Genomic DNA, 23,138 nt, shown 5'->3' with positions numbered 1-23,138 from the left:
CAGCTTGTCTTTTAGGAAAAGATCTTGTCAAGAGAATCAGACTTTGAGAAATTGAATACCAAGACACAGGCATTTCTTGGTGTTCAGTGATGATGATTAAATGAAGTGTATCCCTCCACGCTGGAAAGAACTGAGGAGGTATCCCTGTTGGAGTCCTGTTGAGTATTAATCTGCCCCAGCCTTTAAAATACTTCAAATCAACTTATGTTGTCTCCCAATGTGCCTTTAAGCTGATTGATGGTTTCTGTGGTGCAGAGAAGCACAGATGGTCCCAAAGAGACCATATGCATTGTGCTGCCGTGAAACTGGTGGAGAGCTCAGGGACAGGGGCCAAAATGAATTGGCATAGCCAGGCAAGCTGTGCCAGCACTTCTTCAGACATCAAACATGGTTGTTTTGTCCCTTTTTCCATAACAAGTTCAGGACACCCAGACTCTAGCAAGACTTTTCCATTTCAGCTACCAAGGCAGCAGAGATTCTAAAGGGAGAGGGGGGGAAAAAAAATCACTGTTTGTCCTTTTTCCCCTCATTTTTCATTTTCTTTAAAATGCCTGTAGACTATACTGACGTTCTTTTTTAATTTCCCCATTTCACATGAAAAGCAAATTTTCCTGGCCACCGGGTCTTCGGTGACATTTTGTTACAGATAGAAGGAACCATGTGAAATGCAGGTGCTTTGCAGATGAGCTCTGAAAACCTCAATAAACTGCATTTCTCTTCCTGAGTTGCCTGGATTTTTGTCATCTTTGGGCTTTTGAAGAAGTTGGGAGATGCCATGCTTTTCCCATATTTCATATACAAAGAAGAGAAAAATGGAGGGATGACCCCTCCCCAATATTCTAGAATATTAATACTCTTTTATATACTAACCTCCATTAATGGTAAATATATTACCTTTATTCTCCTTTTTATCTGATATTAATTTATAATATTTATTTTATATGCTTGCATTTTATATGCTTTATTTTGTATTATGTCTATATTTATTATGTTTCATATTTTTATTGAGCTTATTTTACAAGCTTTGTATTGTTATTATGTTTCTATTTTTAATATGTTTTATATTAATTTTCAGCTTAAAACTATTCTGCTTCTGTTGATATTTTGGTCTTTGCTGTACTTTGCTTCTGCTGGTTTTCTTGAATTATAGGTTACTTCCATCAGCAAATTCTCCCTGGAAAAATAAAACTCATGACTGAGCATCACTTGCTTTCTCTTACAGCTAAAATAAGAAAACCACATTGTGATGCCCTAATGATTTTGTACCTAATTTTGTAGTTTGAAAATTACCAGCATTTGGTTTTTAAATGAGATCATCACTGTTGTTTTTTAAAGCGATCAGGAGAGCATGGATCTGGTCTCAGAGGCAACAAAGTATGGCAGTTTGCGAAGCACATTTCAAAAGTCCAGCAGAAAGGGAATTATGTCAAAACTGCTGCATTTCAAGAATGCAGGATGTTTGCATGTGATGACCAAAATCTTTGTGACATCCTTCAGATAAATTCAGTTTGGATGCAGGATACACCCTAGGTGTGTACTTTTGATGATTTAAACATCATGTGATTATTAATCATCACTACAGTTCTGGCATTTTATGGAGCTCCCAACGGCACAGCTGCCCGAGCAGATCCCTACAGGTGTCATCACACCAGGGTGTTGCAGGAATAGCACCAGGAAGGCAGAAAGCCTGCAGCGTAATTATCCATCTGGCTTTGAGATTCCAAAAATAGGTGCAGCCCCCTGGAGAAGGGATGGGGCAGGGCATCAGTACTTCCCAAGCCAAACATGAAGTTATGGCAAGATCACGCTATTACAGGTCACATATATCATTAATACAAAGATTTCTATAGATAGCCTCTAAGCCTCTCTAATGTGTAAGGTAATTAATTAATTTTAGCTATATAAAAATTAGGAATATCGTCTAAGTTGTCATCTGAGCTTCTTCTGAATTCACAGACACTACAGAAGAGAAAAAAAGTCACCTTCAAAGAACTCACCCAACCTGCTCCAGACACCAGTGAAAGCATGACAGTAATGACCACCTGTCTCCTTCCACCAAACCAAGGCAGCCCAGACAACAATCTATACATCCAGTATTTAGATGTGTATTACCAGGTGATACAAATCCTTTTCCAAACAAAACAAAACCCAGCCGTTTACTAATTTTTTAGGCTGCAGTGTAACTTCGAATGTATTATTTCCCACCTACATCAGATATTCATGGAAGACCATATAAGAGAGAAGAAACAGGGACAGTAAATAAGGGAAGCTGAAACCAAGCTTTCAGATGACAGAAGTTCAGGTCTTTTGTCTTAGAAGTCAAAAAAATCTAAATGGTGCAATACAAGAGTTCACAGTTACAACAGTGATCCTCCACCTCTACTCTTCCCTAATGAGGCCACCTCTGGGGTGCTGTGTTCAGTTCTGGTCTCCACAGTTCAAGAAAGACAAAGAGCTACTGGAGAGGGTCCAGCGGAGGCTGGATGATCAGGAGTCTGGAGCATCCCTCTTATGAGGCATGATGAGGGAGCTGGGCCTGTTTAGGCTGGAGAAGACTGAGAGGGGATCTCATCAATGCATATAAATGTTTCAAAGGTGGGTGTGAAGAGGACATTACCAGATTCTTTTTGGTGGTGCCCAGAGACAGGACGAGGAGCAGTGACTATGAACTAAAACACAACAAGACTCGCTTCAACATGAGGAAGAACTCCTTACATTGACAGTGGCAGAAGACTGGAACAAGCTGCCCAGGAAAGTTGTGAATTCTCCCTCTCTGGAGACACTCCAAACCCACCTGGGCCCATTCCTCTGTCACTGCTCCAGGTGGCCCTCCTGCCTTGGCAGGGGATTGGACCGGGTGATCTCCAGAGGTTCTTCCAACCTGACTGTTCTGTGATCCTGTGATATTGGTACTAAAATTTCCCTGTTTGAGGAATACACAGACAAAACTCTGATACTTCATGATATACCTTAGAGTAAAAGAAGTTTAAGCACTGCTATTAAACCAGAAAGAGTTAAAAGGGGTGTTGGGCAATACAGTGTGCAGAGATTACAGCAGGCTCGTACAGAATATGGCCATTACGATGGAAGCTGATTCCAAAGTGCAGTTAAATTGCCATGTGATCCCCATTGCAACTGTGGTCCCATTTTCTCTTTTTATGGGAAATGTTGTCATTGGGAACAGCTTCATCGGGCTAAGCGTGGAATTTTCTAAATTGAGTTTTAATGAATAGACTGGACAAAGTCATCCTCCTGCCTGCAATAACTGAGTGTGCATCGGTGGCAGAAAGCTCTTGGCAATTACCATCCATCTAAAGACTTCTAAAAAGCTGTAACAGGAAACAGAATTAAAATTGTCCAGAAATAATATTTTCTAAGAACAGGTTGAGAAGCAGCACATCATTTTAAATATGACTATAATGCCAAAAGAATTTTCTTGTTCCAAACAGTGAAATATGATCCTTCTCAATAACTCATTAATGATTTATGATACGGAGTTGAGTTTCACAACGGTTCTTGTTACTGTGGCGCTAATGAGTGTGGTGACTACAGGTCCCAGCCATCTGTATCACAATTTGATGTACAGCTGAAGAGAAAATAAAGAGTTGTACACTGGGAGATGTAGTTTCATCAACTACAAATACATTTAGTAGAGGGATATGATATACTTAGCTGTTTTATCATAATCAAAAGTGATGCTTGAATTTCTTGTAAATATTGATTACCATTGTCAGTGCAATAGGCCAAGCAAATCTAGGGAACTAAATAAAAGTTAATGCTTTAAGAAAATATTGTAGTAATTTGACTTAGTCCAATTTCCCCTGAAAAATGTATAAATAGCAAATGAGAGCAGCAAACTCTCTGCTGACATGACATTCTTGCAGCTTAAAATGAGGGCGTCACCAAAAAGATACAGGGCCATGTTTTCATTCACTTTTATTTAAAAAAGCCTCACTCAAAACACAGATATAGGTAACATGGAATCTAAATGAAATCCATTATTGTACATAATTCTAAGTGCTAGGAGAGCTTTATTAAAGTGGAAAAGGGGAGTGAAAAATTAAAGAGGAGAGGTTAAAGAAACATGGCACATGCCTGCAGGAACAATTCTGTGTAATCTTGGGAAGGGAAGGGTTAGGGTCTGTTTCCACCAACAAATTTTACTGCATTTGACTACAAAGGCCCGAAATTTCTAACATTGATTTGTTGAGTTAACAGAACATTGAGCACAACTGAGTAGTGCTCAGTATCGTGGTAACGATCACAATTAGGGGGAATACAGGGAGATCGGGTCCAAACATTCCATCCAGCCGAAGACAGCAATGGGAAGTGGAGATTCTGCCATCGTACCAAAACACGGTCAGTTTATCTGTCACAGGAAAGCCATACAGCGATGAGGTTTCATTGTATTTTTCAGAGTTCTTATAGCTCTCTCCAGATAGGATTTTCTGCCCTCCTTTGCTGACAAACTGCACTGATAGTTGTCAACCATAACCAGCCATTGGAGGGCTCTCCGAACACTCCGTTTACGGAATGCTTTGGTTTGGAAAGGACCTTAAAGACCACCCAGTTCCAACCTCCTGCCATGGGCAGGGACACCTTCCACTAGACCGGGTTACTCAAAGCTTCATCCAGTCTGGTCTGGGGCACTTTCAGGGATGGGGCATCCACAGCTGCTCTGGGAAACCTGTGCCAGGGCCTCACCACCCTCACAGTAAAGAATTTCTTCATAATTTCTGAAGTAAAATTCTCTCCGTTTAAAGCCATTAACATATGGCTGCTTGCTGTGATTGTTGTTGAAGATGGAAACCATCTAGACAACCTTGCTACACAGCCACTTCACCTTTCCCAGTCCTCCTCAGCATCTCTTCCTCTGTATTCAATTCCTTCTTCGAATCCTCAGAGCTACCGTGCATTCCTAATCCTCCCCTTGAAGCACTCCTCCCAGCACCCACTCTGCCTGAGAAATCCCCAGCCACGAGGTTTAACCCTGGCTTGCTGGAATTAGCCATTCCTCCCAGAACCACCCCTCTCCCATCGCAGCCTCCTTGAGCACTCTCCTCCCCTCCTTGAGACAAAAGAGAGGTTTGTCTAAAAGCTTCTCGTCTCAGTTTGTTCCCTGCAGACTGGTGGGGGAGTTGCTCCATGAACACACTCCCATGTCTTTTGTTCACAGGCCAGCCTTCATCAAAGGGGGCTGAAACCCGTGGGATTATTAAACCCATTACGCGTTCATTACTGGTAATCCGCTGCTGATTTTGCCAGCGGTTGTGCTTCCAACGGGAAATCCTGCGGGGCTCTGATTCAGGCGAGTAAGAGTCCCTCAGGGCTAGAGGACATAGTCATAAACTGTGACGTTCAGGGGATGTTCAGGTTGGACATCAGGAGGAATTTCTTCACAGAAAGGGTGATCAGACATTGGAACGGGCTGCCCAGGGAGGTGATGGGAGTCACCGTCCCTGGAGGTGTTTAGGGAATGACTGGACATGGCACTCAGCGCCATGGTCTGGTTGACACGGTGGTGTTGGGTCATAGGTTGGACCCGATGATCCCAGACATCTTTTCCAACCTAAATGATTCTGTGATTCAGGGAGACGAGCCAGCACCTCGGGACCCACTGTGCGCTCCATCATCCTCAGGTGGGTTGAGCTGCTGACGCCACCGCACCGGGACCGAGACCGGGCCCGGGATCCGGACTGGAATCGGAACAGGACCGGGATCGGGATCGGGATCGGGATCGGGATCGAGAGTGGGCTCAGGATTTGGATCGGGATGGGGAACACGCGCCCCCAGCTCTCGCGCCAGCCTCTCCCCCTCCGGGACAGGGGCGGAGCCAGTGACGTCACCGCCCCGCGCGCCGCTCCCGCGGGCCCGGCGCACGCGCGGCGCGGCGCGGGACCCGGGGCGGAGGGTGATGTAATACCCGTAACGGCCCCGCTCCGTCCGACATCCGGGTATCCTGCTGGGGTGCTGTTGTTTTTTTTGTTTTCCGCTTTTTTTTTTTTTTTTTACTCTTTCTTTTTTCCCCTGAAAAGCTCCATTTGTCGCTTTTTCTGGTGTTTTAATTTTTTTTTTTTTTTTTTTTAACGGGAGAGGGAGACGGTGAGGAGGGAAAGGGCACGGGGACGCGCGCGCGCTCCCACCTCCCCTCCCCTGCGGCGTGCGCGCCTGCGCAGAGGGGCGGCGGCGGCAGCGCAGTGCGAGTGTGTCCGTGTGTCCGCCCGTCCGTCCGTCCGTCCGCGGCCGGCGCTCCGCGCGGCGCTGCGCGGGTGGGCGCGGAGCAGCTCGGGCGGGGGACGGGGACGGGGGGGGCCGCCGGCGGCGGCGGGGGCGAGATGAGCGCTGGGCTCCCCCTGGGCACAGAGCCGCCCTGTGAATGAGCTGAGGCGAGGCCGCCAGCCGGGTGCCCCCCTCCTTCTCCTCCTCCTCCTCCTCGTCCCCCCCTCCTTTCCCTTCTCCCCCGCGCACCGCCGGGAGCGCGGCCCTGCCCGCACAGCCGGCACCGACGCCGCGGCCGGGGGGGTAAGTGGCGCTGCGCAGTGCGGGGCCGGGGCGGGGTGAGGGGGCGGCGGGGCCGGGGCGCTGCGGGGCCCCGGGGCCTGTAAACAACCGGGGGCGGCGGAGAGCGCGGGAGCTCGGCGGCACGGCTGGGAGCGGGTCGGGCGGCCGGAGGGAGGGAGATGGATGGGGAAGGGGGGTGCGATCCCGCTGGGATGCCGCTGCCGGGAGCCCCCTGCGCAGCCCCTGCATTGCAGGCGCCTGCTGAGGGTGGAGGTGTCCCCGCAGCCCCCCGGGCACGGCGGGAGGAGGGTGAGCGGCGGGGTCTGGGCCTGGCTCAGGTAGGAGCAGCAGCTTTCCCTTTCTCCCTGCCCCCTCCTTTCCTCGCCCAGAGTTCATTTAATAAAGGCTATAAACAGCCTGCTCTCCCATCGCCACCCAAACGCTCGGGGCACGGCACTGACTGGGAAAAAAAAAAAAACAACAAAACAACACGCATCTATTTATAAAGCACCCCACCCTGGCGAGGGTCGGAGCATCAAGCGCTCCCCAAATAGTGACATTGTGATGCAGCGGGCGGCTTTCCCTCACCAACGCCTTTCGGGCGTTTAAAGTTTGAGAGAGATTTCGGTGCCTTTGAAAACAATGTCTTGAGCAAAGGTTGCTCTGACGATCTGTGATCTGTCACAGAGTGCGTGGTAAAAGTCCGTGGAAGAAAATGCTGGTTTCGGTGAGAAAGTTGTGCGGTGATGTGCTGGGTAATTGGGCTTGCGTGTGAAATGCCGGAGGTTCTGAGCGTACGTCTAACCTTTTTGTTACATTAGATTGTATTCTAGTAGTTGTGATACAACGTTAAGACAGGCTGGAGGTTGACCGTTTCAGGAGAATTGATTTTGCAGACATCTGTTCGATACGTATTTGTATTTATTTGGTACGATTAAAATATTCCTTAATGTTGCCATGTGGATGGCAAAATTTTGTGGTTACAGAACTAATGTTTAAGTTTACAGCAGCACTTGGGAAGAACTAAATTTTTTTGAGCTGTATCTTCTGTCAAACGGGAAAGTGCTGTTCATTGGGGTGGTCTCTGTGGTAACTTTAAGATTTAAGGTCCTTAAGGTATGTCATCCAAAGGAATTTTTTATTTTTATTTTTTTTAAGCAGGAGACAGTTTTAGATCACGAGAGCAGTAGCTGGAAAGAAGGTAGGTGATATGTTTTGTTTAGATTGTGATATTTAGCATCAAGTGAGCTGAATCAATTTATAAAGTAGAAGTTCTAACTCTTGTGATTCTAGGAAATTTCCAAATATGAGCCCTTGTAGCACTTTCCTGAGCTGTTTCAGTGATTAGGTGGCTGAAGCAGGTTTTGTGAAGTACTGGTGGAATTAAGGCTGGATGGCTACTGTTACTCAGCACCCTAAATGAGTTGCCAAATGACCAAGAATTTTGCAATTTCTAGCCACATTTCTTCTCTGATAGCTTCCCTTCTGGTGCTATTCATGGTTTCTTCTATGAATAACATCAGAGAAAACGTGAGCCAGGTAAGTTTTACAGTTTACCTATCCAATCACAGTAGCATTCAAAGGGAAGGTGTTAAAGGACTGCAGCTTGGATCAGTGCACCAGCATTAGCTGCTCCTAAAGTTCTCACTCCCAGGCCTTGCTGGGTCTCCCTTTTGTATATGAGACTGGGCTAGAAGAGTTGCTGATGCATCATGCCAGTTATTAATGTTTTCCTCACAGAGCTCTCTGATAAACTCCTCAGATAACCGTGGGGAGAGTTTGTCTGTCCTCTCACTCTCTTCCAGCATAGCCGTGTTTTTGTCATATACAGGCAAGGCCTAGCTCTGGTTTACAGTTTAGTCCTCTGCTTGATGATTGTCAGGTCAATCTCTCCTGTCGAAGTACAGTACAAAACTATACTTGTTTTCCAAGTATTTCCTTAACTGTCTATAGGTATGCTTGGGATACTTTTGTTGAAAGCGAAGGGAGATGGAAGTGCCAAATGACTGGTGAAGCTTGCAGGTCCAAACAAGCAGAACTCAGAGCAATTTGAATTAAAACAGAATACTAAAAAGTTTTTTTTTTTTTCCTATAAAATCGAGCTGGTTGCTTCTTATCTGGAGTGCAACTTATGCGGTGGAGTTGAGTCATTCTTGCTGAGATTGCATTTTGAGAACTGTCGTTAAAATGCTTAGATATTTAACTCTGGCACAGTATAATTTGCAAACTTATGTAACTGGTATGTTTTTGAATGCAGCTGTCAATAAGAGATCTTATTGCACTTTTCCTTTTTAGTGGAACTAGGGAATATAAAGCAGCTGCTTTCACAAAATGACCTAAATATAAGTAATTTAAGAATAGCATATTTCTTGCTAAAATATTGGCATTTCTATAGGCTTAATTTTCACATGTTCCAGGTCTATTCTGATGTACAAAATACTTATGTAATTGGCTAGGCAGAACAGCATTGCAATTAAGTGATGGAATGATGCAGGCTATGCTAATAAATAAACAAGTTTTAGAATGGAAAGTACTGTAAAATAACTGTTTTCATTTTGCCTGTGCTAACCGGAGACATTTTAAAGACTTGAGTAATGTTTGAAGTTAAGACATTAGTGGTTTATCATAGCTAAACCTGAGCCAAAATGCATTTGTTCTTATTATTGCATGTGGACCTTTGTAATTTTTGCTCCTCTTTTCTCATAAATCATACTTTTTACTTTTTTTAGAAAAATTGTATCATCTGTTTCTTTCCAAATGACACAACTTGTAATCTCATTTGTTCTTTTAGAAATTTATCTCTTTTTGGATAATACTTGGTTGCCGAACTCTTACTGGTCTCTGTAGTTTTAATCACATGATCCAAATTTCAGTTTAGAATACTAGGATAAGGAATAAACTTCTGTAACATTTACACATGCTTAGCTACAATCCTCTTCGTTGAATGAATGACAAATGCAAAGTATCAAGTCTGTGTATACAGTATGTAAATCCTGAAAAAATGACAGTGTTGTTAGGATATTTAGAAGATCCAGGGAATGTGCATAGATGTACATTTTATGGCATTTTATGTACATTCCATTCACCAGAGCTAAAAAATGTTTTTTAAGGAGGATTCATGTATTTGAGCCATGATGTGGTGCAGATCGTGGTGGAGATAATGCTTTCTACTCGTAGCTTCTTTATGTTGCTCTCTGTCTGTGAAGGAACAATTTAGCATTTATTAAGATTTAGTATTTCTAGAGTAAATCACTTGACTCTTAAGACTGGGAGGAATGTTTAGACCAAGGGAATTGTAATCAGGGCAGGAGGAGTAAGCAAGTGTGATTCCATGGGAGCGAATAGGCTGATTTTTGTTCCTGGGTAGAGGCGGTAACCACTGTGTGTTACTGGTGTTAAACCACTGCTGCAAGGTCTGCTTTTCTGTAGTTGTCTGCTAACTCTGCTCTGTGTTAAACCACAAACTAAGTTACAGATTTCTGTCAAGTTGTTATCTGTTTTCTTATTTATTTGGTTTGTGTTTAAACACAAATACCAGTACAATTCACTAATGGCTATTTCAGCTGCCTATTGGACTCTACAGAACAAAGTGTATTTATAACTATATGAAACAGTCGCTCAGATTTTTTTAACAGCTCTTCTCAAAAGGTGTTTATATGTGACTAAAACAACAGAACAAAAACTTCTTTCACTGACAGTTCCAATGAAGTACACTTCTACTGTTTAGAGTGTAAACTTTATAGCAGTATATATCTATGTATACCAAAAGAGCATCTAAGAGTGCTACAAAGGAAAAAGCAAAACTGGCTAACCATGTTTCAATATTGAAATGTAGAGAAAAGCAGTTTACACAGAGAGGGAAAAGTACATTTGCCTCCTCGTTGCTAACAGATTAGTTCTCATTTAAAGTAAGAATATTTTAGTAGATAAAAAGGTCTCTAAAGTCTTCCAAGATAATAATTTGCAAACCAAACAAACACAAGTGTAACATGGCTTGTATTTTGATAGCTGCAGTTTAAGTAAAGCAAAGCACTTCAATGTGCTTATGGTGATACACCGTGTGCTGAATTATGTGGGACTACTCAGATGTGTGATGTTGCTCTCATGCTTAAGTGCCTTGCTGGATTGTGACCTAGAGGATGAAATGTGCTCTCATGTTTGGGTCTCAGCTGTAACTTGAAGGATTTTATGTATCTGTGTGTGCAGTTCATTTTTACTGCCAACTGTCCTTGTGATCTGAAATTCAAATGGTAGCCTGTATGCTTCTTGACGGTATATCATAGCTATTCGTCCATTAAGTTCTGTGGTATTTTTACATAGAAATAACTAAAATGCAGTAGCCACGAGAACTGTGTAAACTGTGCCTGAGCTCTTTGTGTTTGGAGATGAGTTTAAGGAATTCTCCAGCTGTTAAGTAAAACCCAGTCTTTGGAAAGGACTACAGAATGTGGAAAAATATGGGCGGTTAAGCAGCTAGCATTAAATTGTAGGAAAATTTAATGAAGAAAAATCAGTTGCTGTCAGTAAATAATTTTCTGGTTCCCTCAGTCAATTACAGTAAGTATTTGGACAGACCCTTGTTAAAAATCAACTGCTGCCACACTGTAATGAGCCATTCTGAGGCTGCAGATCAAGGCCCCATAAGCTTAGGAAATGCTGGCATTAGCACTGCTTTGATTTTTGAAGAATAGGTGAATTCAACAATGTCCTCATTGAGTGACCAGAATGTTTAGAGCTGTCATGAACTCTGGTTTGGACTGAGGGGAGCACCTTTACTGCCTTGTTTATCATGGGCAAATCACCTCTCTGCTGGTAGTGATAGAAGCGAACTTGGCAATCAGTGTGCCCCTCAGAGGAAAGCCTTCTGTCCTGAAAGTTTCTGTCTGCATAAAAGGCTAAAAACAATAGGGTTGTTTTTTCCATTGGTTTCTTTTTTGTATTTTTATGTAGTCTTGGGCAAAAAATCTGCTTTATTGCAGCAGTCATCCTCTGTCCTTGATCTTCTAATGAGATAGGAATGCTGGGGACGTGAGGGCAAAATAGTTTTGTAAATAAAATCTCTGTGTGTATACAAATGAACAAACTCCAGCTTTTCCTAAGCATTGAGGATTTGACTTCCAGGTCTTAATGTGCTTCTGACATAGTTTTGATGTCATTTCCTTGCAAGCAAAGCCAGGTTATAGCTGTAACTTCAGAACATTTCCTATTTTATTGCCATTTTATTCCCAGGTGTAGTCATCAGGTTTCAAGTCTATCCTGTATGCTACTTTTCCTATATCCTCACCAGAATAGCGTTAATGTTGCTGAGATTAGAACCCCACAAATGTTTTCATGTAAAGTGAAGGGTCTGGGAAATTACTTGTGTATTATTTCATAATATTGAGTGCTTGACTAAACAGGAAGTTTTGGGGCCTTCATGCAAACATCATCTTCTAATTACTGGGCACACACATACCGGTTGTGTTTTCTCTAAATAGTTTATTTTTATTTTACTCCCAAGCTCTATCTGTATAAACTTTATTTTCACTTGGGTGTCATTCTGCCATATTGATAAAATAAATTGCTCATAAGACAAACCATAAACAGTTGGCTGATGCTTCTTGTAGAAGTTAGGAAGATCTGAAGTTTGAAAGCTTTAAATAATAGGTTGGTGAGCAACTAGAAGTACAAAGAGGAAAAATTGAAGATCAGATAGAGGGATGATTCCATGTGTTCAGTTTTCTTGAATTGTATAGGACCATATTAACTAAATTTTTAAGATGTTTGCGGTGAAGTTATCAGTGAAACAATACAACAGAGGGATGGTGGGGTTCTGTAAGAATTTGTACACATTACCACAGGCAACAAACAATATCAACTGTAAAAAAAGTGGCAGTTTCCTGAACTGTGTGAATGTAATTTTTTCCCCATATTTCAGGAGTAGTTCAGTTAATGCATTTGCTGCTTTGTTGTTTTTTAAATTATTCTTATTCGAGCCTCCCTTTGTTTTTGAAATCTCAGTGAATAATCCCATCAGGACCTTTTTCCATGGAGCATCTTTTTCTTGGTTTATTTTAACACTTAGCTAAAACACTGACAAATTGCAGCAGTAGCTTGACTTCGCTCCAGTTGCATTTGAACAAGCAGAACAATCCTGGACAAAAGCCATTCTAGTCTAGAGGCTCTTTACCCCATATCTTCACTCTTTTGGATGGGGGCAGGATGGCCCAGGACTCCAATTCTGTCTTGATTTTTCTGAATATGTTTAGTTGAACTTGATAGATAAAGTAAATGCTTTTTGTTTGGTTTTTTCCTTTGACGCAGAAATGGCAGTGGAATGATGTGAGCCTTCCTTTAAAGAAAACATTCTTCTGTGAATCTTTTTTTGTGCTAGGTATTGTTTGGCTGGTAAAACTGACAGTGTACGAAGATATTGAGGCTTCAAGCTGTAGATGAGAGAGAAAAAAAAGAAGAAATTTAGAGAAAAGGGAGGTTTTAGCTATTATTTGAAATATTTAATCTGTTCAGATTTGTTCAATTCTTGCACTGTAAGTGGCTCGTACTCAAGTAGGAGTTTTCAGTTAGGTCCACAATGTTTAGAAGTGGGGTAGTGATCTATTATGATGAGAAATGGCAGTGGCAGAGCACTCATGGTATTACAAATACTGGAAAAAATTGTAATTCAACTTTTATGACTTACTATAATTCCATTCTTCTGGGTTGTCTCTTTCTGTTTCCTTTCCACCCTTGTTTTCTTTGTGGTGAACGTATTGCTGTATGTAGTTCTGTTGGAATGGCTGTGTAGCAGGGTGTACTCCTGTCATGAGCAGCTTGCTTGGAATCCTTAAATTCACTTGCTTGCCTTGCTCTTTTAAAAAAATTGAATCTTACTGCATGTCATTGATATATAAACTGAAGCAAGGCCTTTCTTTCTCCAAAATTCTGTCTACACAGACTGCAGCTTCCTTGGATCTTCCGGTTCTTTTTTACAGTTGCTTCAAGGGGGCTCTGAATTTTGGCTGGAGCCCGCAGGAATTTCTGCGCTGTTAACAAAGCAGTTGTCTAAGCTTTGTGTCTAAAATGGGTGTCTTTTGTTTATATTCCAACACTTCTAAGTAAGAAAGTTTTGGAAAATGAAGTATAATCAGAAAGTTATTCTGAACTTAGCACCAGCATGGGCATGTTTTCTGCTTATTAATGCTTTCAAGCAAGGACCTTGGTGTTTTCATTCTCACACTGTTCAGACAGCAGCACATGAATTTATGCAGAGCTATCTCATTGATTTTCATAGTTCTTGTTAGTGCCATTTTGGTTGTCTACATAGTTTTTCATAGCGATTGGGCTGCTCATATTTTGATGCTGCTGTGTTTTTTTCTCTTACGCTTTCCCACTTCTAATTTGTAGTACAGATATTTAGAAAGAAGCAAGAATTCTGTCTTGGCCAATAAAAACTCGCTTAATCATGTTCTGAGGGTGCCAGTCATGTTAGGATCCTGATGAGTGACTGTCACTTGTGGATGCAAGTTGTATCTCCTCTCAGAATCAGTGTAGTGATTTTTCATTCCCAGCAGCAGTCTTGGTGATTCTGGAAAGAACTTAGTTTCTTCCATAACAGACCATATTGCAAAATTAACCCCATAAAGAATTCTTGAAGCTACATCACCATCTTTCAAACTTCTGAAGGAACAGTTTGTTCCAGGTGAATTATCTTTTTCAGTGTCCAGGGCTTCCTTTTGCAAAAATCAGATTACACATGTCTCTGCTGGAGAGAGCTTGAACCTCAGCCAAAATACACTCATACTGAGAAGCTTCTCATTTAACCTTGGAACAGGTTTAGTTGTCTGCAGGAAAGGTAGGTAGGAGCAGAAAATAATGTTTTAAGAAGAAGCTGAAACATGTTGTTGGAGGGAGGGTGTTAACTTAGAAATGGTTACCTTCTGTATTCCAGAAGGCTTTAATAATCCTCTCCTAAATCCTACCTGCCTGCTATACACATCGCGTGGGATAAAATATTTTGCTGCTTAGTGCAGGGAGGCATTTGGAAAGGCTGTCAGCTCCTAGCAGGGAGAAGGGATTTTAAGTAGAAGTTATGTTTAAAAAAAAAAAACAACTCTCCAAACAACTTAGATCAGTGAAATGGCAGTGCCTGTGGACCAGCTACTAAGAGGTCAGAGCTCATAGGTGTTTGTATCAGAGGTGCAGTGATTTAGTATTTTCTCCTGTGCTGTGAAGTTGTAATAGCCATCACTGTTGCATATTAATTAGTGGGAGAGAGGGAGGGTAAGTTGAGGAAGTTTGGAACAGTTCATACTTTCCCTCATACACACAGAGTTATTAACTTGCTTCCTCTGGGTTTTTTGTTTTCTGAGGTTTTTTTGTCTGCCACAAGCCATACCTGCTACATCTCTCCTAAACCAAAAGTTCTTAATGTTATTAGAAATTTTCTTACCCCTATGGGTAGTTTCTTATGATCTTCCTTTTGCAGTTGTCTACTGAAATGTAACACAGACTACAGCTGCATCCTCAAGAAGCAAATGTTCTGGTGGGGAAATGGTGTGTTAGTCTGTTTATTGAAATAGTCCCACTTCTGTATTTTATTTCTTTTACTTCTTTTTCATAAATAGTTCTTTTTCATAAATACAGGCCATGTATTCCTGTGTCTGAAAGTACATATCCAGAAACATCAACTGTAATTTTTTAGTGTTTTATTGATGTTTCAAACCGTGAGTGCCAGAACTCAATCATATAGCCTCCAATAGTTTTTAAATCGTTTCACTGGCAGGAGGCTTTTTCATGACTTCATTCAGCCCATGACTGTGGTGTAATTGTGTCTCCTCATCTGCGTGTTCTGTTTTATTTTAGTCATTCTTCCGATCCCTGGGATGTTCTCTGACATGTTGTTTGTTGAAATTAATTGATTTGGGACATCCAGTATGTACTGTCAGTTTTTCATTCAGCAGGCTGTAACTTCTGAAAATGTTTCCACGTTTGCACAATTACATGCTGTCTGGCTACTTCATCCAGCCTGCTTAAGGCAGAGGGAAAAGTACTGCGGATCGGGCTGGAGTTGAAGTGAATAAATGCCCTTTTTCTAGTCAGTAGCAGTCTGTATAATTTGGTGACTTGCTTTGTGTCCTGTAGTTCAAGTAAAGGTTGTAATCTTTCTGTATGGTCCTCATTACAGCACACAGGGTGTAATGTCACTGAGAGAATTGTTCTAGGAAATTGGAGTGTGGCAATATTTCTCAGCTTAGTTAGAACAAGTGCCTGTGACTTCAGTGTTGTTCATATAAGCAGCTTATCCTAGTGGAAGGAATACAACTTGAACATTGTTTAAAAAGGATTATTAATTTACATATTGTTCAACTGAAAGTTTCAGATGGGGGTGGTTAGTTTTCTTGGACAAAACGATCAGATCTTTGTCCAAATTCCTTGGAAAAATGAATTTGTATTTCTGTAGGGTTATGTGGAATTGCATTAACTGTCCTTTGTGAACAATTTAGGGCTTATCTTCGCTTGAACCTTGTGGCAAATGAACAAGCAAATAGCAAAACAGTAAAATTTATTTTCCTGTATAGCAGAAAGCATTACAGTTGTGCTGCCTGGATAGCACAATTTGAGAAACAAATGAAGGGGCAAAGAGATTTCATGCATTCCAGTGATGTATCTGTGGTTGTCCATGGTTGTCCATGGCCTGGTATACTAATTACCCTCCTTTTCTTTGCCACTCTGTTCTGCAGTTGCATCTACTTTCAAGGACTTTAGCTACTGACTCTTTGGCATGCTCCATTCATTATTTCAGTTTTGTTTCTAATGCTGCAGTCCTTTGAATTTTGGCACTCTTGTGTTTTATCCAAGATCTTGTTATTTGTGTTGATTTTTCTAGGCCCTGTACAGTATTCTTACTTTTCCATCTGCAAACCACAACTTGAGTTTTCTGTGCACTTGCTGGAGAGGCTGTCCTTCAGTTTGACCTCCACAAAATCAGTGCTTCAGAAATCATGGTTAAAATGCACTTGTAGATGCAGAGATGCATCCCCTGCATGTTCATTTCTGTTCACAGGGGTCCATTTTCACATCTAGTTTTCTTCAGATGCCTCTCTAAGAGCCAAAATCCAGGAACTTTGGCTGCAGAAAGCTCTTCTCTTTTAGGACCTAAAACTAATGGAAGTCACTGATACGGAAGTGGTGATCCAAGAATCATCTTAGATTAAAATTGAAGTTTCCTTGGCTGATTGCTGTGCAGTTGTAGCATCAGATGATGTGTGAGAGTCACCATTTCTGAAGAAAATGTTGTACCTCTGATCTTTTTACAAGGCACCACCCTTACAGTACTGTTCAGAATGGTACTTCTCTAAGAGAAAAAAACAGTGGATGGTGTATGTTTGCCACTAAATTTAATGATTGAAGTGCCTTTTCTCTTACTTTGCCTTTAATAGGAAGAGAGAGAATGTCTGTCTCCTTCAGTACATATGTGCATCACTGAAGCATCCCAAAAGTTGAGGCTTTCAAAGCAGAGGACTGGTTCTGTCTCCTGCCTTGAGACTGCAGTTTTCTGAGATGATTGTAGAAATGTGTGACTGGGTTAAGATAGTAAAATTATGTGGAGAATAAAGGTCATAAAATGAGGTCTCCTGTTAAGAAAGATTACTAAAGACATAAAGAGAGGCTGAGTTAAGCCATGTTCAGGATCTGTTTTATGTATTGCACACATTGCATGCAGTCTGTTCTGGGTCTGTGTTTTTACATAATGAAGTCATGCTGTAATTTGGGCAGTTGCACTGCTATAGGTTAATCAGATTTGCATACAGAGTTATATGCTAACCGAAGGTGTCATTCCAACTCAATCACTGTAGTGCACAAAGCACCTCATCAAAGAATGACAAATGTGCTCATAATTTAGGTAGACACTGGTCTGTGGAAGATGATTCCGTAGATACGGACTCAAAAACAGGTCTAAAAGGTATTTTTAGTAGGAAGGAGGCTTGGCTTTCTTATGTCAGCATTTCTCTGTTTGTGTCCATCCCTTCTTGTAAAATCAAGATATTTTTATTAATAGCTAAGACTTTAAATTCTTCAGGTTTTAACTACACATAAGGGTGTCTTGGTTTGAAAGACAAGTGTCCGCTAAGGAAGGCAGGAGCCTCCCTTGGAATGGAAAATGTAACCCCCTTCTCTCCAAATTATTATAATTTTGAAATTAAGGGGCTTTCAGACAAAGATATAAGAAATAGGAATAGCAGTTCTTTACTAGTATATATAACAAGGCAATAATACAGAAACACTGGCTTAACCTGACAGAGTCAGGATAGGACCTGACACCCTGCCGGGCAGGGTGGTGGCAGTCACAGTCCCATTAAGGGGTGGCTGCACCCTCTTTGAAGTGATAGAAATGGTTCTGTCAAAGAGCTGACCCTGTAGAAGGGTCTGGTGTTCCTCTGAAGGTCCAGTGGTGGTTATGTAGCTCTTGTCCTCTGGGAATCCAGTAGGTAAGGGCTTACTGTGGTGTTCCAAACCTCAGATTATATCCAGGTAGAATGCTTGTTTCCTCCCCCTGGGCAGAGCATCTCACAATGGGATGATGTAATTTTATGAGTCATGCAGTAAGGCTTGATGGTCCATTAACAGAAGATACCCTTCCGGAGGGAGTTATCAGGGATGTGTCAGGGAAGAGATAAAGAACACTGCCCCACCTGGTTTTAGCAGCTGGTGATAGAACACATACTTACGGTTACATCTTACATTGTAATATAAGACAAAGGGTATGGGGGGAGAAGTAGCAGGTAGTCTCCAATTCATCAGAATTCAGAGATTGGTCAGTTTTAACTGAAGTTTTTCTGAATGAGAATTGAAATTCTGGAAAAACCTAAATGTCTGGCACATTCATCCTATCTACAAGTAAACGATGCTTTTTTTGCAGATAAAGTGAGGATTTTGTAACCGGTCCTATTCTCCTACAGGTTTATACTGCTGTTTTGGTGGAAGTCTGGTTAGCTGGAGTGTGGCAGGAGGACAACTGCAGTCTGTTATTGCAGTTTTCAGAGGGTGATCACTTCATGCTGTGGGCTGTGGGCAATTTCTGAGGGAGTTGTTCCATGACCACATTGTGGTTTTCCTTCTGCCCAGCTGTATTCACATCCACGGTGGGCAACTCTTACCCCTGAAGAATCCTGAGTCAACATGTCACATACAAATCTTAGCTTAAAAGACCACCAGCTTTCAGGTTGCCTTCTGGAGAGGGATAAGGCAGTTTGGTATTTAAATGGAGAGTGATTTATTAACTTTGAAGGTGTGCTAGCAGTTCTGTAGTTGTTAGAACTTCACACAAACTGTATGTATTTCTAATTTACATGATAAACTACTGAGCAGGACGAACAGTTTACAAAGCACAACTCTGAATGTTGTGTACATAGTAAGGTGAGAGATTAGAAGAAAAATGGCCCTTTTTAGTTCATGTTTCAACAGTGTTTGTGGTCACTGTAACTGTATCCTGTTCTTAATATTTTTCTGTTTTGTTTTAAACACAGCAATAATGTCAAATACCTCACAAAAATATATTTGCTGGGGAAGTTTCTGCTTTTTGAGCTCTAAATTAAGGTGAAAAAGTTGAATATCTGCCTTCTGTTTAATAATCTCCTCAACAAAAAGAACATTCAGTGTTCAACTCTGCTGCTATCATAGAATGAATAAAAAGTATTATTCAGGAAAATAATTCCCCATATGATTTATAGCAGCATTCTGTAATTATTTTGATCACTCTGACTTCATCAGAGTGGCATGTGAAAATAAAAAAGTCTTAAGTCATATTTTTTTCCTAGCAACTTCAGTAATGTGAACCTCCTACATGTGTTTGGGACACAAGACACACACTGTGCACACTCTGTTTCGTTGGTTAGTTACAGCTTGCTTGGGCATCAATATTTTGTGTTCACTTGAGAAGAGACAGAGCTCCAGAGCTGGGTTTGGGGTGAGGGGAAGCAGAGGTGAATTGCTGCTGCCATCCCCATACAGCTGAAGTATGTGTTTTGTTTCTGTTAACAAAGCATATGAGCCAAGGAGTGCATAACCAGTCCCCGTGCCTCACATTTGAATCGCTGTTGTGATGAGATCAAATATAAACATTTCTTGACTGTTTATTCTAACACAGATGTTTTAGAAAGGTTGATAGTGGCTGGAAGAGACAGTGTGACGAGCTTGTTGGATATATGCTGTCACTAACAGCTGATGCTGTATTGCAATAAAAGCATGTTGTAAAAATGTGATGTTGTCACTTAGAAAACTGGTTAAATACATTCCATGGTCACGTTAAACATTTCTAGAACCCCTGATGTACTGTTTTTCTGCTAGTGCAGCTGTTAGTTGGGGCCTCAGGTAAAGTCCGTTTCTGAGGTGCTTTTCACAGCTAGTTTTTGTCCACAGTCTTCAAATAGAAAAGCTCATAGTTTTGTTCCATTACCTTGTATTGTATAACAGTGATTTGCAGACTCTTTGATGCTTCTCAAGGCATAATTTGCAAGTATGTAAAATGTGTGACCTATTTTGTATGATTTTTTAATAATGAATGCACAAATAAACTGATGTGGATTAGAAGGGTGGGTTGGATGGTTAGGGTGTGAAAACCATGAAGATAAACCAGTCAGTTTACACTGCCTGCAAATATAACTCTTATTCTCTTAAGCATGAATATTTGCTGCATCACATCCCAAGGAGGAGATGAAGGAGGAGAAGGTGTGCAGTGTATGGGTCTGGCTTTAATCTCAATTCACACAGGAATTTACAATGCTGTGATTTTATTTCCAAACAGATTTCCTCAGACTTGTCAGGGGCAGTTATCTTTTAGTGAGGCATGAATACATGAGGGTTTTAAGTAAATCTGCAGCACAGACATCTGAGAAGCTGCTGTGTAATTTAACCGAAAATTTAAGGATGAGCTTTTACAAGATGGCTGAGCCAAACTAATGGCTTACTGCTGCCTAAAGGGACAGCTGCTCTGTTCCTTTCCAGTCCTGCTCCTAGTTAATCCAGCGTTGTTTTTTCCTTTATGCAGACTCTGGCATCCTCTTGGTCATTCAGATAATTTATCTGTTTAAAAAAACAACAAATAACAACCAAACCCAAAAAACCCTGAAACTCCCTTCCTGAAAGAAAACCTAATCAGTTTGCTTTCATTTCCCCTTGACTACCAGAAAAGCAGTGTTAGCAAGAAATTGTGTCCAGCAGGTAGGGATCTAGGGAATGCCACTGTCCTGGAAACATTGAACTCTTTCATGGCTCAGTAGTTGCAGGGAAGATCCATTCAGATGTGTGCCAGTTAACAAGTCCTCTTTGAAAGTGGTTTCTACATAGTTCCATTAGAGGCTTTTGTCAGAACCATGAATGACAATGAATATAAATTTTTCAAGTAAAACAGCTGAAAATACAAAAATATGAAAAGTGCAGTTCAGCTAGTAGTAGTGTCCTTGTTTAAATTAGATGAAAGCAATGCAAATTTGACTGGAGACACAGAAAAACCAGCTTTATAGCTGTGTATTTTGGTCATCTTAACATTACTTGTGCCATTATACAGGATTTTTAAATGAGATGTTTAAGAAATATCGTAATAACCCTTTTGTTTTTTTCCTTTGTAGAACTGAAGGAAAATCATCATGGGAGCATTTTTAGACAAGCCAAAGATGGAGAAGCATAATGCCCAGGGGCAGGGGAATGGGCTGCGTTACGGTCTGAGCAGTATGCAAGGCTGGCGCGTGGAAATGGAGGATGCACACACGGCTGTGATTGGTTTGCCAAATGGACTTGATGGGTGGTCGTTTTTTGCTGTCTATGATGGGCACGCTGGATCACAGGTTGCCAAGTACTGCTGTGAGCATTTATTAGATCACATCACAAGCAACCAGGATTTTAAAGGGCCAGATGGGCCACCATCTGTGGAAAGTGTAAAGAGCGGCATCAGAACAGGTTTTCTGCAAATTGATGAACACATGAGAGTCATCTCCGAGAAGAAGCATGGCGCAGATAGAAGTGGGTCAACAGCTGTGGGTGTCATGATTTCTCCCCAACACACGTACTTCATCAACTGTGGAGACTCGAGAGGTTTGCTCTGTCGAAACAGGAAGGTTCACTTCTTCACACAGGATCACAAACCAAGTAATCCACTGGAGAAGGAGCGTATACAGAATGCAGGTGGCTCCGTAATGATTCAGCGTGTGAATGGCTCCCTTGCTGTTTCAAGGGCACTTGGGGACTTTGATTACAAATGTGTCCATGGGAAAGGTCCCACAGAACAGCTGGTCTCACCCGAGCCTGAAGTTTATGAAATTGAGAGATCAGAAGAAGATGATCAGTTCATCATCCTGGCTTGCGATGGTATCTGGGATGTTATGGGAAATGAAGAGCTGTGTGACTTTGTAAGATCCAGACTTGAAGTCACTGATGACCTTGAGAAAGTTTGCAATGAGATAGTTGACACCTGCTTGTACAAGGTAGCCAGACTTGAGAGAAGGAGTTTACTGTGTTTTCATTATTTGAAGTTTATGAACACGTTAATAATAAGTTTGATTCCAGTCTCTAAGTATCCCATGGTTTATGGTAACATGACTTTGACAGTGATGACCGTGTTTCCCACAAAAGTGGTGATAGAGGGGGAACAAACACACAACAGAAACAATGTTTATCTGTGTGGTTTGCTTAATTAAGAGTTTATAATCATGTACAGATACATTGTGATCAGTGGAAAACTAGAACTGATGGGAATTTTTGGGCGAGCTAAAGACAATAACTACCCTTTTCTGTTTCATAACATACTTTAGAAAACCTTAACTCCTAAGACTTAATCAGGCTAGAGAGTATTTCCTCTTCCTAATCTTCCCCTGCTTTCTTGGGCACATAGTGGTAACATTACTGTCACATTTACACCAAGATAAATGTAGAATCAATGAACCTTGACTTCATATTTTGAAGACCTGGCTTCCTACGTTTTTATTTTGGTTTAATTACTGTATTTCTTATTCACTATTGTGTGATACAGCTCTGAAACCAGCTTAAGTAGAAGAAGATGAGGCTATTTGGTTTAACGAAACTATGTAACTTTGTCTGCATTAACTTCTACTTTGTAATAATAAGTTGCAATGTGATGCAGTTACTGAGTTTCATAGCTTGATACTTATTTTGAAAAGGCAAAGTGGAAGTCATAGTGTAAAAAAGCCAACTTTTTTCTAAAGAAACAAGACAACATCCTTGCTCTTCCCACATGGCTAACAGGATCATTGTTTCCCGTCTGCAAAATTGTAATTGCTTTCCATCACCTTGGCAGATTGATAATGGTTATATTTTTGTTTACTATCTTTGTTGGATAATCCTAAAAACAAATACGTGGAAAGGAACAGTGGCTTGTGGATGCTTTAAGCTTTGCAGGAGCCAACTGTCAGCGCCTCCCCATACACACATATACTCTTGTTTTGCCCACTGGTTTGTTCTTGATCTCGCTGACATCAGTGGATTTAATTAGTGTTAAAATTTAAGCCTATGGATGCATGTTTGTAGGCCAAAGCACAGGAGTATTGAAAGTAGACCAAACAGTTACTCTGCATAAGCAGAATGTGTTTGTATTTTAACATATTCAGGTGTTGGGGTTCTCTTTAGTTGGAGTTTTAAATGTTAAC

The 23,138-nt window shown here is 41.4% G+C and overlaps 1 protein-coding gene across 5 annotated transcripts in view; it reads left to right on the top strand.

The window, feature by feature from the left end:
• Positions 1-6,279: 6,279 nt before the first annotated feature.
• PPM1A (protein phosphatase, Mg2+/Mn2+ dependent 1A) overlaps positions 6,280-23,138 on the top strand; it is a 35,467-nt gene continuing 18,608 nt past the window's right edge. For 2 of the 5 annotated variants that reach the window (XM_042048191.1, XM_042048188.1), the window contains exons 1-2: positions 6,280-6,522; positions 21,108-21,959. In XM_042048191.1, the coding sequence (XP_041904125.1) occupies positions 21,126-21,959 (834 nt within the window). In that variant the 5' untranslated portion in view covers positions 6,280-6,522; positions 21,108-21,125. Of the gene's footprint in view, positions 6,523-7,659; positions 7,703-21,107; positions 21,960-23,138 lie in introns of all 5 variants that reach the window. The other 3 variants (XM_042048189.1, XM_042048190.1, XM_042048192.1) reach the window with 3 other exon arrangements.

This window comes from Corvus kubaryi, unplaced genomic scaffold (assembly GCF_017639235.1).
Source record: "Corvus kubaryi isolate FWS band 111438036 unplaced genomic scaffold, C.kubaryi_AGA036_p1.0 66, whole genome shotgun sequence".
NCBI lineage: Eukaryota > Metazoa > Chordata > Aves > Passeriformes > Corvidae > Corvus > Corvus kubaryi.
The sequence above is the reverse complement of the archived record's forward strand: the minus strand, read 5'-3'. Positions and strand labels throughout refer to the sequence as shown.